A 12962-nucleotide genomic window follows, 5' to 3' on the forward strand; every position below is an offset into this window, starting at 1 on the left:
CTTTTATTATTCTTTTACCGCAATAAGTTAACAAGAAAGTCTATAACATGTATAAAATCATAACCTTTACTGGTGGAGTTAATGCTTATTTTCATCTTAATGTATTGAAATTCATTTAAAAAAGAATAGGCTATAGTGAAGAAACTTGTGAATGGATTATACAAAATCACCTTACATTGTAGAATTGTTTATCTATTTTAAATAATTCAAAGTTTTCTGTGCTTTCCAATGACGTGGATGTTGCCCTGTGCTTAACATTTTAACTTTAGAAATAAATGAATATTACTCTGTCCCACATTAATCACTGCCCTATCACTGACTATCCAAGAATCACTGGCAAGGCAATAAGGGCAATTTCTCATTAATTATTGCCACTGGAGGAAAGTATAGTACATTTACTCAAGTAATGTCTGTACTTGAGTATTTCCATTTATGCTACTTTATACAGAGTAGTGCTTTCTACTCCACTACATTTATTTGACAGCTTTAGTTACTAGTAGTTAATGATTGTTTTCCTAAATATTTGACACAATGGATAATAGCCTACTGTATAACAAGCTTTTAAAATACACACATTTAACGTATTGCTAAAGATGAATCCAGTGGTTTCCAAATCTTTTTTTTAGTTGTGGTCAGCTCCAACAAATGGTGATTTTTCCATCTAAAGTTCACACATGGTTTCATTTCAATAAATGTTCAAATGATGAGGGGAAAAAACAACAAGAAAAACAAACTGATGTGTTGAAATGATGTGTTCATCTGTCTATCCTGTGTTGTAAAATCCAAATAAACATAAAGTAAGAAAAACTGTATATAAAGTAATTTACCCTAATACATTATGCATATTTTCTGCTAGGTTTTTCATACAGGACGCTTACTTATAATGCATTTGTTACATTGATTGCTGCATTGTTACTTTTACTTGAGTAAGTTTCTTCTACCTCTGATTGTTGCTTTTGACTAATTGACAGAGCAGCTTCATATAGAGAGAGAGACTGGTGCTGAACAGAACACCCGTAGCCTAATTTAAGGCAAAACTCACACCCCAAATATTCAGGGGTGATGAAAAACAGATGCAGCTATGAGTGTGTTGTCTGGATCCTATGCTGTAAGAGTAGCCTACATCAACCTGAAAGAATTCTGGGGATGCTTTATTGGCGCGTAATCAGTGGTGTAAAGTAACTAAGTACTTTTACTCAAGTACTGTACTTAAGTACAATTTTGTGGTATATCTTTTTACTTTACTAGAGTATTTCCAGTTTTCAGTACTTTTACTTTTACTTCCCTACATCTCAGAGGCAAATATTGTACTTTTTACTCCACTACAATTATTTAAAAAAAAAAAAACTAGTCACTTTGTAGATTTTGATTATACAAAACATACAGTAACCACTTTAACCCTATAGGCCTATACATTTCCGCCATTTGAAAATGGCCAAGCTCACAAATTCACAATGCATCAATCTGCTATTTTCTAAAGATTCTTATACATTTGAAAACATTCGACATAATGAGTAGCCTACTTTTACTTTTGGTACTTTAAGTACATTTTGATACAAATACTTTTGTACCTTAACTCAAGCACATTTTGAATTCTGGACTTTTACTTGTAACAGAGTATTTCTAAATAGCAGTATTGATCATTTTACTTAAGTAAAACATTTGAGTACTTTTCCCACCACTGCGCGTAATTACGCATTAACAAACATGATGACGCTAGTCTGGAAATGTGTTTTTTTAACAGCATGTGTCGATGTGTGTGTGCGTGTGTAATCATCCGCAGACATCATCACAGGCACAGCGCTGATAACAAGGCGGGGCGACTCCGCTTTTTTTCTCTCTTTACTTCAAAAGTCGCGTGTTGGGGAAGTTCACTGTGACACACTAGTCTGCTGCCGTACAGCTGCTGCTGTGCAACCGGGACCTAGACACGCAAATAGACTCAAACCGATGCGAAAATAGCGACAGACAATGCACAGATTAAGTAGGGTAAGCCAACACAATATACATGTTTGTCTTGATTTAAGATCCTATATCATATTGTTTATTTTCGATCGTTTTAGCTTCGATGAAAAGGACCCCAATGGAAACAAGCCATATAGAGCTTTCTTGGTTTTAATCCTTTTAGCAGACCTGGTATAGAACTGTACTTTCTGTGCTTTTTTTGCAAACTGTTAATAGAGTATTCAATCAATCAATCAACCAATCAATCAATCAATCAATCAATCAATCAATCAATCAATCAATCAATCAATTTATGTGACAAAAAAAGTGCATTTCACTCATTTGTTTCTTTAATACACCTTTTTTTTACTTTGCATTGACATTTTCTTTTCTGTTTATTCCTTGCAGATGGCTGGACTGGTAAAGCACACACGTGGAATATCTTTGGATTACAGCAAAAATACTTTATCCTTTTGGAATATCTAGAACCGCCTCGCTCAGATGACAGTTATTATAGGCTATACTGATCAGCCCATACAGATCTAGTCCAGTTACTTGCTGAGGATGAGTAACTCACCCGAACCACTTACTCAGATTGTATATATTACAATTGAATTAATAATCGCCGTTTTGTCTATATCCGGCAATGTGCTGGTTTGCTGGGCTGTCGCCATAAACACCACTTTGAAAAACGCCACCAATTACTTTTTGGTGTCTTTGGCCGTGGCGGATATTCTGGTTGGTTGTCTTGCCATTCCCTTTGCCATCACCATAAGTGTTGGTATATGTTTGGACTTCTATGGATGTCTGTTCATGGCATGCTTTGTCCTAGTGCTGACACAAAGCTCCATTTTCAGCCTGCTGGCCATTGCAATTGACCGTTATATGGCTGTCAAAATCCCTCTAAGGTGAGTACTAGCCTAAGCCTGTCAGAACATTTCATCTAATGTAGCTATAACCAGTGGTAGAAAAAGTACTATTATTATTTTACTAAGTACAAGTATCAATACTGCTATGTTATGAATACTCTGTTACAAGTAAAAGTCCCATTTCACAAGGTTTCAAGTGTATAAAATGTACAACAATCCATTGAAAATAGCTGATCTACAGATGTGATGCATTGTGAGCTTGTAGATCAGCTATTTTCAAATAGCCAAAGTTTAAGGGCTGAAGTTGTGTGTATGTTTTTTAAGCTAAATCTTCTAGTAACTAAAGTGGTCAAATAATAGTGATGGAGTATGGAATATTTGCCTCTCAGATGTAGTGGAGTAGAAGTAAAAGTAGCCTATTAGAAATTGGAAATACTCAAGTAAAGTACAAATACCTCAAAATTGTACTTAAGTACAGTACTTGAGTACATGTATTTAGTTACTTTCCACCACTGGCTATAACAACGTTATTCTAATATGTGCACTCAGAGACAGATTTTTAATAACGCGTATTTGTTTGTATTGAATAACCTGTATATTTGGCCATCTCTGAAACTGAAAGGCTAGTTTATTGAATTTTATCCCCTTTTAATATCATATGAAGCATATAATTGCATTATAAATTATGTCATGGACCTAAGGATAGACTATATTAACTATTTCTTTGGACAGAATGAAAGGTTATACATATGCCCAACTTTTCCGAATTCTATTTGGTGGAAGCCTATATTGCTTTATTAACTTAATAGCATACTTATGTAGATAGTTTATACAAAGTCTGACATTTGGTCTCCTATATCGATTGTTATTTCGTGTTTATATTCTGTATGAAAAGTGTGTTTCAGTTGTTTTAAAACAATATAGCCTACCTAAAGGGAATTGGTGATCTGCCCAGTCAATGACCTGCCCAGTTAAATTAAAAAAATCAATTGTTTTTGATCAGATCAGTTTTCTTTGCTGCTCTGTTCCAACTCCTACTTCATGCTCAACACGCTCGCTGGTTTTAATTCACCACCATTGACACCCTTGATTCAAAGCTAATTTAAAATGAAAACCTATTAGTGTAGGATTTATATGTGTCCTTAGCTCACTGATCAATGCTGAAGGCACTGTGATCATTGAGCTTATTCAATGCATAGATGGTTAGGAAATAGAAACCACACAGTATAGGTTGATAGATAAGCTCTTTGTGGATTGTAATAGGGTGCTATGCATTAGACATTGTATGTCCACAGTGGTTTTCTTTTCACTGACTGCATAGGAAATTAGGAATTGTGTTTTTGCAAGTATGGAAGTGAAGGATTATAGCCACTAGAGCTTGGGGCTATTTGGCTACGATTTACTGTTATTTCAAACACTAGCTCATGATGTCTCTTTTCCACAAAGTTGGGTTGAGCATTGAAATTGTTGCGGGAATGTGTAATGATCACAAAATGTAGAGCAAACTTCTAGAGAAAATACACTTACTTTTCATTCTACCTTCTCAGAATATTGTTTGGTTGTAATTATCACAACACTCTGCTGAAGGTTTTGAACTTGGCATTTCTTTAGGTCGTTTCCCCCAAAAACCAACTCCAGCCCCACATCACAGGTGCAGTAATGAGAACATTGTGTGTGCTCAGCTCAAATTACGTCGCCTTTCTGTGTGTGTGTGTGTGTGTGTGTGTGTGTGTGTGTGTGTGTGTGTGTGTGTGTGTGTGTGTGTGTGTGTGTGTGTGTGTGTGTGTGTGTGTGCGCGTGTGCGTGCGCGTGTGTGTGTGCGTGTGTGTGTGTGTGTGTGTGTGTGTGTGTGTGTGTGTGTGTGTGTGTGTGCGTGCATGCATGTGTGTGTGTGTCTGTCTGGCTGTGTAATGTAAGTCCAACCAATGTAGTCCATTGGGTTTGTGGCTTTCTTGCAGATTAGAGTGTTTTCACAGATGGCTTTAGTGGAAGTCGAAGGCCAGATCCAGATGCTTTAAACCCCATGAGATGGTTGAACTGCACACCCACTTTACAAACTATTGAAGCCCCTTTGTTTCTTTTTGCACAGTTCCCAGAAATAGAGATTTGAGCAATGTTTTTTCTCTGTGCCCTGTTTGAACATCTATACGTAAACTTTGGCAAAGTTTATAGCAAAACCTTGCAGGATCACACAGATTTTCTGCTCACATTAATGTTACCTACTTAGGCCCTATGTTGTAGTCAGAAAGAGTTACGGTCACATCCTCGTTGCCGTTTCACTATGATGGATCTGTCACCCTGAGTAAGTAGCCTTGGAAACCAATGGTTCCTGAGCCATGAGGCCCATAGGTCAGGAGCCTCCTGTTTCTGTAGTGTGAGTTAGCTTGATGTACAAGGACACCTCCTGGACATGATGCTAGTATGTCACAGGGAGTTACCCATAATCCAACCCTTGATGCTGACTGCCAAGCAGAAGGCATTGGGTACCATTTTTATAGTCTTTGGTATGACTCGGCTGGGTCTCAGGGTGGACATTCTAAATCACAAAGCCACTGAGCTGGTTTGGTGATGTTTGGGCTGGATGATACAGTATGTTCTCCTCAGCAACAAATCTTGGGAGTCCTTGGGAGACTTGCAGGCATAGTTGAGCAGTGGTTCTCAAGTTTTTTCATGTCGAGGAGCAACCCTAAATTAAAGGAATAGTTCACCCAACGATATTTCTATCGTTTACTTACCCGATGATGTCTTTCAGTCACGGATAAATGAAAGTCGTTTGTAAATTAGTCCTTAATGGTGAATGAAGAATCCAAAAATGAAGAAAATACTTGATGAATGGAATTAATCAGAGACCCTAACAGCAACACTATATAAAGAAATCAGTTTATAAACTCCAAAACACCGCTCATAGTGTGTCCCAATTGTCTTCTATCATTTTGTGTAAAGCTCCGGTACAAACGTCTTCCTCTTCTTAATAAACAAACATTTTAAACACTTTGGTGTTTATCAGTACTCATAGAGGAATACAATAGTAAGGCAGGGTTTAGCTTCTTTTTTTTTTTTTTATCTCCTATTGATCTCTCTATTGAGTTAAACCCTTCATGCATAACAAGCCTGATTAGGAACTCATATGAGTACAACCTTTATACCACCATGAGTCATCACTTCAGAAGATCAGAACGTGAACATGCGAGACTAAGTAGTGTACAGAATTTTGCAGTGTTAATAGGCTACTATTATCATTATTTCTTATTATTACAGTTTTAGAATTATGTTTTAGAATTATTACAGTGTGACATACTTTGTCCAGGTACTTTAACTACTATCGGTAGCTAGTGAACCTTGTGATTCTTCCAATTCTTGCAAGGTCACATGTGTGGGGTAAGGGTTGCAAACATCATCCATGAATCCAAATAAAACTGTCATCCCTATTTTTATCAAAATTTTCAAAATGTTTTGTCAAATATTTTAACTAATGTTTGAAAATAGCAGACGTGTTGTGAGCTTGTGGACTGGCTATATTAAGTGGTTAAAGATTGCTTGGATAGATATGTCCTCAACTGACCCTTAGTACAACACACAACAACTGAACACACAATTTGCATTCATATTTTGCCGTGTATTAGTATCATACAAATACTTTACCTGGATGGGCTTATTTGCGTGCACACATAAAGGTTAAATGAATTCTGAAATCTCGTTGTGAATAGCCACCTGATTTGTTGTGTAAGGGGCTAAGCAGAGGATGCCTGTGGCCATTTGAATAGAAGCTTTGAGTATTACTGTGTGCAGCCTGGCAGAGGGCTGTGGCCCCCGGCGGAAGCTCAGTGACATTGGGGAGAGGAGGGACCTATGGAGTGCAGAGGAGAAAAGAAAGTGAACGGGGTAAAGAAAAACATGCCAGCGTGCTGTCGTCATGCCAGAACTAATCCATTCAGCCATCCATCCTTTCCTTGGCTCTCACAGAGAAACACTAGCTGCTCTATCAAAGAGAGAGAGATAGACGGGCCGAAGCAAAAAACTGTGATTACTGTTGCCCACACATCTGTTCATAGATAAGACGAGGAGAGTGTAAAAGAAGATACGGAGAAAGATACGGAACGGGGGCATGTGTGTTGGCCATACCTTGCCTGAGGGATATAGGCTAGTTTGTTTATTAATGTTACCTTGGGCAAAGCCTCCCTTCCTGCAGGGGATAGGCCAAGAGAAGTTGACTCACAGACCTAGATGGAAATTTGATTTTTACAACATCTCTGAAGTGAAGTCTAATTCATACTTTGTCATATGACCGTGTCGTTACCCGAAAGTTATAAATTGGACCTGTTCTAATTTAGCCATTACAGAGGGCATCAGCAGCCTCGATTACTAAAAAGCTGAAAAGCCCTTTCACTGGGAAATTCTCCTCCATGTGGGTGTGGTTGGTGGCATCAACTTGCAGTAAAAAAGAATTCATCCAACCCACAACTTCCTGTCAAATGTGTGCCTACTGCCCCTTTTCTCAGGTCACCTTTTCTCAGAAATGTTGCGTTTTTTTTGCACTTGTTTTATTATAGGAAATATGAGATAAAGACAGATTTGACCAAACGAGTTGAAACGAGTTGGTGGCTGCATTTTAGTGTGATTCATTATCATGCAGTAGCTCTGAATATATTGAGGAAGAAACTCATGCTTCTTAAGTGTTCGTGTGGTACAAGGAGATGGCGACGATGGTGCAAGTGTGAGTCAGCTTAGTTTCCGTTGGATCATGTGCAAGATCTTAACCACTTAAAAATGACTAAAATGAACAGTTGTACCGGATTCTAGTCAGAGTGGCCAAGCTTTCATTTAAGTTGTATTTGAAGTCACATTTTAACCATAAAATATGAAACATTAACCAACATTACTTCCTTTCCAGGTACAAGGAGTTGATGACAGGAAAGAGAGCCAGAAAGATCATTGCTATTTTATGGGTCCTGTCTTTTGTTATCGGCCTTATCCCCTTCTTGGGCTGGAATTTAAAGAACTCAGAAAAGGCCTGCGGCGCTAAGTCAACCAACAGCACCTCAGGGGAGGAAAACACTACAAAATGGCCTGTGGACGGGATGAGCGGCGAAGGAGACTTTCTGAAGACCTGCAAACTCATATGTCTCTTTGAAAGTGTGGTGGACATGAGTTACATGGTCTATTTTAATTTCTTTGTCTGTGTCCTGGTGCCGCTCATAATCATGCTGGGCATCTACCTGAAGATCTTCACCGTGGCCAGGAAGCAGCTGAGGCTGATCAAACTCAAGTCTGTGGGCAACGGGGACAGCCATCACCACGGGCTGCTGCAACGGGAGATTCGAGCAGCCAAGTCCCTCTCTATCATCGTGGGCCTGTTTATTCTGTGCTGGCTGCCTGTTCACATCCTCAACTGCCTTACATATATATATGGACTGCATATTCCGACCTCCGTGATGAACGTTGCCATCATCATGTCTCACGCCAACTCGGCTGTCAACCCTATTATTTACGCTTACCGCATTGAGGACTTCAGGAACACCTTCCGCAAGATTCTGTCTCAATATGTTCTGTGTAACAGGGAGGATTTGTACTTGAACTCCAATGGAACGAGGCGGAATAGAGACCAGATTCACATGAATATTGACCCCCAACTTTAGGGGAAAGGGAGATGGGGGTTTCCCAGCTCCTCAAAACACTATCTATGTTGATTCTGTTGTTTCATTCTTGAATTCCACTTTCAGTGAGCTTAACAAACGTTTACAAAACAAAGGTATATGTGAAGATAAAGCGGTGAATTTCAAACATGCCTTGAATGTGGAAATATTTATGAATTGCGCTGAGTATCAGGGGTCTGGCAGTGAAGTGCAGAGGACTCTAATCTAATTTTTGTATTGTGAAGGATATGTTATTTTAAAAAAAGGAGAAAAAAGTTCAAGCTAACTGGATTTGCAGGACTGTGAAAATGTTCCATGTGTGAATATGCTACTATACTATGTTCTGAAATGCCATTTATCATGAACTCAAACACTTTTTTTATGCGCTAATTCCAGAACATTTTATATTTTACTATCAACAGTGTTTCATAATTTATTTATTTCAGTATCATATTTAAGAATGTATGGGTGAGGAAAAATAAGTTTGTATATTTGGCTAAATCTGTTTTTGTACCCAGAAGAGGTACAGTATGTAGTCTATTGTATTGGACAGTAGATTGATAACTTGTGCTGCAATGAAAAAAGGATGATTTGTTATTCTTGCATTTCATGAAATAATCTTGGTTCAAAATTAGGAAGCAGTTTAACATATACAGTACAACTGTGAAATTTGGTGGGCCTCTATAAATTTAACGATACATTTTCTTAAATGACAAGGCTCAGGAAGTAGGAAACAGACTGACTTACAAATACGGAAAAATCGCTCTCCGCATTATGATATTTTGAGCTGTGACTTGTGGCAAGTCATGACAAATTATTAAGCTAGATGAACATCACAAAGTATACTATTTCAATCTGATCATAATTTACCGTATTCCTTGCTATCCAGAAATAAAAAACACATCTAACAATAAAGAAAATAGAATCAAAAACACAAAAACATACATGACTACAAAGCCGCTGATTAACTTTAGATGATTTCTGAGTGAATGTCACGCTGGGCAGCTGACATGCTGGAGGGAAGCAGCTCAGGCAGACTGAACTCAAACACTAATGCAGAACACTGTAGGCTACAGTTGTCTTTGATTGAACTGGGACACAGCAAATGCAGCCACGGGTGATTTATATTTAGTTGCTGATCTACAAGCTCGGCAAATGACACATTGTGAGCTTGTAGGTCTGCTGTTGTGCAGTATATCTACCTAGCCCCCAATGTGAGCCATCAAATGAAATACAATGCACTGATATTTTAGGCTATTGTTCATTTTGTTTGGTGTGCTTCATTGTATTTGGCATTGGACTATGGTGTGTTCGTGTTCCACAAGTGTTCTTGAGAGCAAGTTATGCACTTGCTCCCATTTCTTCAGTATTCTCTGTCTAAGGGCTCTAAGGGCTAAAATAATCTGTAGGAGTGTGCCAACCTTCTAGTACATTCCAATGGAGACATCTATACTGTAACTGTTCTGTCATGTTAGTATTGTCTTTGTTCACTGCTAAGTGTGTCAGTATTGTGTGGGGATCTGTCTGAGTTTCTTGTGTGGGTTTGTTAACTCTTTTATGTTTTTAACCCTTCATTCCTTTATTATTTGAGTCCTTGAGATCTGGTTTTTGTTCCATGTTAAAGTTTATTCTTACACAGTCTAGTGAGACTGCAGTAATGTAACCCTTACAGCAGATAATTAATTGTATGCTGTTCAGATACGGATGCCTCTTGTATTTCAGTTTAAGCAAGGTGTAGGTTATTATTGTAATGTTATTTAGTAAGGTCCGGTAGTAGAGATAATATCAAGAATATGATTCTTTATTATTATTTTTGGTTGGCTCCATTTAACACTTTGTTTCCCTTTGAGCACTTTTCTTTTGTAAAAATGTGGAATCCTCAACAATACAGGTTTGCCTCACCAATCTTATGTAACCCCCTCTTTCTCCAACATAATTGTGGGCTTGTCTTTACTTGATTGGTGAGTGGGACCTTTTTTCATTATGTCATACACTGGTGCTGTTGACTGGGCTGATGGAGGTGAGGGGTTTGGTCCTGCCAACCCACTTTCCATGTTGTCTGGAAGTGGTGTGTCTGCTGTAGCTATGGGGGTAACGTGTCTTTTAAACAGAGTGGTGAAAGCACTCCGGTTGGTCAGGACTGAGGCTAATACTGAGGCGCAGGTCAAGTTGAAGCCTCCTGTAGCCATACCGCAACAGTTGTTCCCGAGCTCAGTTGAGCCATGTCAAAGGCCAGTAAAGGTGGCACCCTTAGATTTAAGTTACATCCCAGCAGTTTCCACTGGTTCAGTCTCCCCAATATTTGATAATTCTGTGTAATTAAGTGGTGACACAGTTCTTTAACTTCTTTGATATGGAGTGATCTCTGCTACTTGTTTGTGTTGTGTAGTGATCTTCCCTACTTGCTTGTGTCATGTTACATGCAGTGATTTTCTCTACTAGTTTTTGTCATGACTCATATAGTGATTTCCTCGGTTGTGTTAATATGTAGTGATCTCTACTCGGTTATGTGATATTCACTATTTGCATGTGTTCTGTAGTGATCTTCAATACTCGGTTGTGTTATGTATTGATATGCACTTCTTGTTTATATGTTGATATACAGTACACTTCTTGTCTGCATTTTGGTAATGTCGGGCACTAGTTATGTCTCAGGAATTTGTATTGTAAGTGTACGCCCCAGTGTAATATCGTTTCATTTTCTGGAGTTTTCTTTTTTGTACAGAGTGAAATTTCACTTTCTTAGTTTGTGCTAATTTATTTGGATTCTGTGATGTGCCTTACAAATGAAATTTGAACACTCAGTCATTTGTTTGTGGGCTGGCTATTTCTTAAATGCAACGGGCTGTTTTAATTTGATGCCCAATAACATGTCATAGACTGGCTGGTAGTAATAACCCTTCCCCTCTTTCCCATTTCCCAAGTTGAGGAATATTTTCTCCCCATCCACCGTGTTTTTTAGCACCATACTCTAGAATGTTTTTTTTTAGTTCATCTGTGCATATACAATATATGAATCTTATCAACACTCTTGTGAGGCAGTTTGTTTATGCTTATTGATGAAGAGCATGACATTGTTATTCCCCATTAATATCACTTGTATGGCCGTTAACAAAGGACTGTGTGGGTGGTCTCACTCACGGCCATGTTCAAAGTTAAGGTCGTATCTGCTGCTATGCTAGACCAATACTGACTAAAAAAGAAAAACAAGCTTAATACACTATTTACACCTAATACTATCACTTGAACCGGTACCAACTTGAACATAGCGGGAAAACTCAGGAGTCACAAAAATCACTAAAGAAAGCTAAAGAGGGAGAAGACTGTGGACCTCACCAAAACATGCCTGTTCCCTTCTGAGAACCGTCTATGATTCCCTTTAAATAGAATATTATACAGTACATACTGCAAGATTCTGTGTGCTAGTAAATATGTTGTAGAGATTATGGACCGCATTAGTTCAGATGTTAATGTTTTGAGGAAGAAGTAAAAAAGTGGTGCGCATTCAAAGAGAGGTGGATCAGTGACACACAGCAAGTGTCACAGCCACTGGAAGAGGAAAGGAGATGGATACAAAAACAACGTGTAGCCTATTATAACAAGAATACTGTAAGCAGATTATGAGCTGTCTGGCATTAGTGCTGTAGAATCCATGCAGACAGCGATATTGAGAAATGCATCAATTTTAAAAACATGGGAGACCACAGATATAAAGTACAAATTTGGGGGTGCTTTTTATATTTATATTTTGTGTTCAGAAATATATATATAAAAAAATATAAATTGGTGCTAGGTGGGTGCCCCTTCAGGGTCATTGCACCCGATGTGACTGCCTATATTCCACCTATTCGCATATAAACATGAAAAAGCTTAATCTGGGTGGTATTCTAAGCTCAAATAAAAAAAAAAAAGTTTTAAGTCCTTAAAAATATAATGTATTTTTGAAAAACAGTATAAAATGCAACTAAAGGTGTGTCAGCATTGTGTCTGTCTGTGTGTATTTTCTTGTATGCATTTGTTAACTCCAGGTGCTGCCCATCATCTGCTCTGGTCATCTAAACCACACAGAACAGCATACAACGAATTATCTGCTGTATTCAAAAAGGGATTTAATACTGCAGTCACACTAGACTGTGTACGAATAAACTTTAACATGGAACACAAATCAGATATCAAGGACTCAAATATTCCAGTTTCTAGATTAGCGTAGTGTAGTTAGGCAATACTTAGGTTTTTGTTATCATTTTATTTTTGTGTTCGTTAGGTGATATCAAGAAAAGGATTTATTTGGTTTGTTTTATTTATTTCAGCTGGCTCTGTTTAATACTTTGTTTCCGTTTGAGCACTTTCTTTTGTAAAAATGTGGAATCCTCAATAAAACCGGATTTCCCCCACCAATCTTATGTTGCCTCCTTCCTTCCCCTATAAGGATGTAACATTCACTGACATGTACAATTAGATACTGAAGTGTAGATGTTAAGCTTTCTACAGATCGTAATTGATGTCAGAAGATTAC

General features: G+C 38.1%; 1 protein-coding gene across 2 annotated transcripts; it reads left to right on the forward strand.

Moving 5' to 3' along the window:
* The first annotated feature begins 1878 nt into the window (after nucleotides 1-1878).
* Nucleotides 1879-12832, forward strand: adora2b (adenosine A2b receptor). 2 transcript variants are annotated; one of them, XM_080434878.1, is made up of 3 exons: nucleotides 1879-1989; nucleotides 2353-2852; nucleotides 7705-12832. In XM_080434878.1, the coding sequence occupies exons 2-3, from the start codon at nucleotides 2509-2511 to the stop codon at nucleotides 8447-8449; spliced, it is 1089 nt and encodes a 362-aa protein (XP_080291004.1). In that variant the 5' UTR covers nucleotides 1879-1989; nucleotides 2353-2508; the 3' UTR covers nucleotides 8450-12832. The 2 variants fall into 2 exon arrangements, with proteins under 2 accessions (XP_080291004.1, XP_080291005.1); XM_080434879.1 differs by having other exon boundaries at nucleotides 1887-1984.
* Nucleotides 12833-12962: the final 130 nt, after the last annotated feature.

Source organism: Gymnoscopelus braueri (genome assembly GCF_963280865.1).
Source record: "Gymnoscopelus braueri genome assembly, chromosome: 8".
Lineage (NCBI taxonomy): Eukaryota > Metazoa > Chordata > Actinopteri > Myctophiformes > Myctophidae > Gymnoscopelus > Gymnoscopelus braueri.

Bases quoted from the DNA above. Each gene is read 5' to 3' on its own strand.
- adora2b (XM_080434878.1), top strand. From the start codon at position 2,509: ATGAGTAACTCACCCGAACCACTTACTCAGATTGTATATATTACAATT. The intron at 2,853-7,704 runs GTGAGTACTAGC...CTTCCTTTCCAG, and splicing joins GCTGTCAAAATCCCTCTAAG to GTACAAGGAGTTGATGACAG.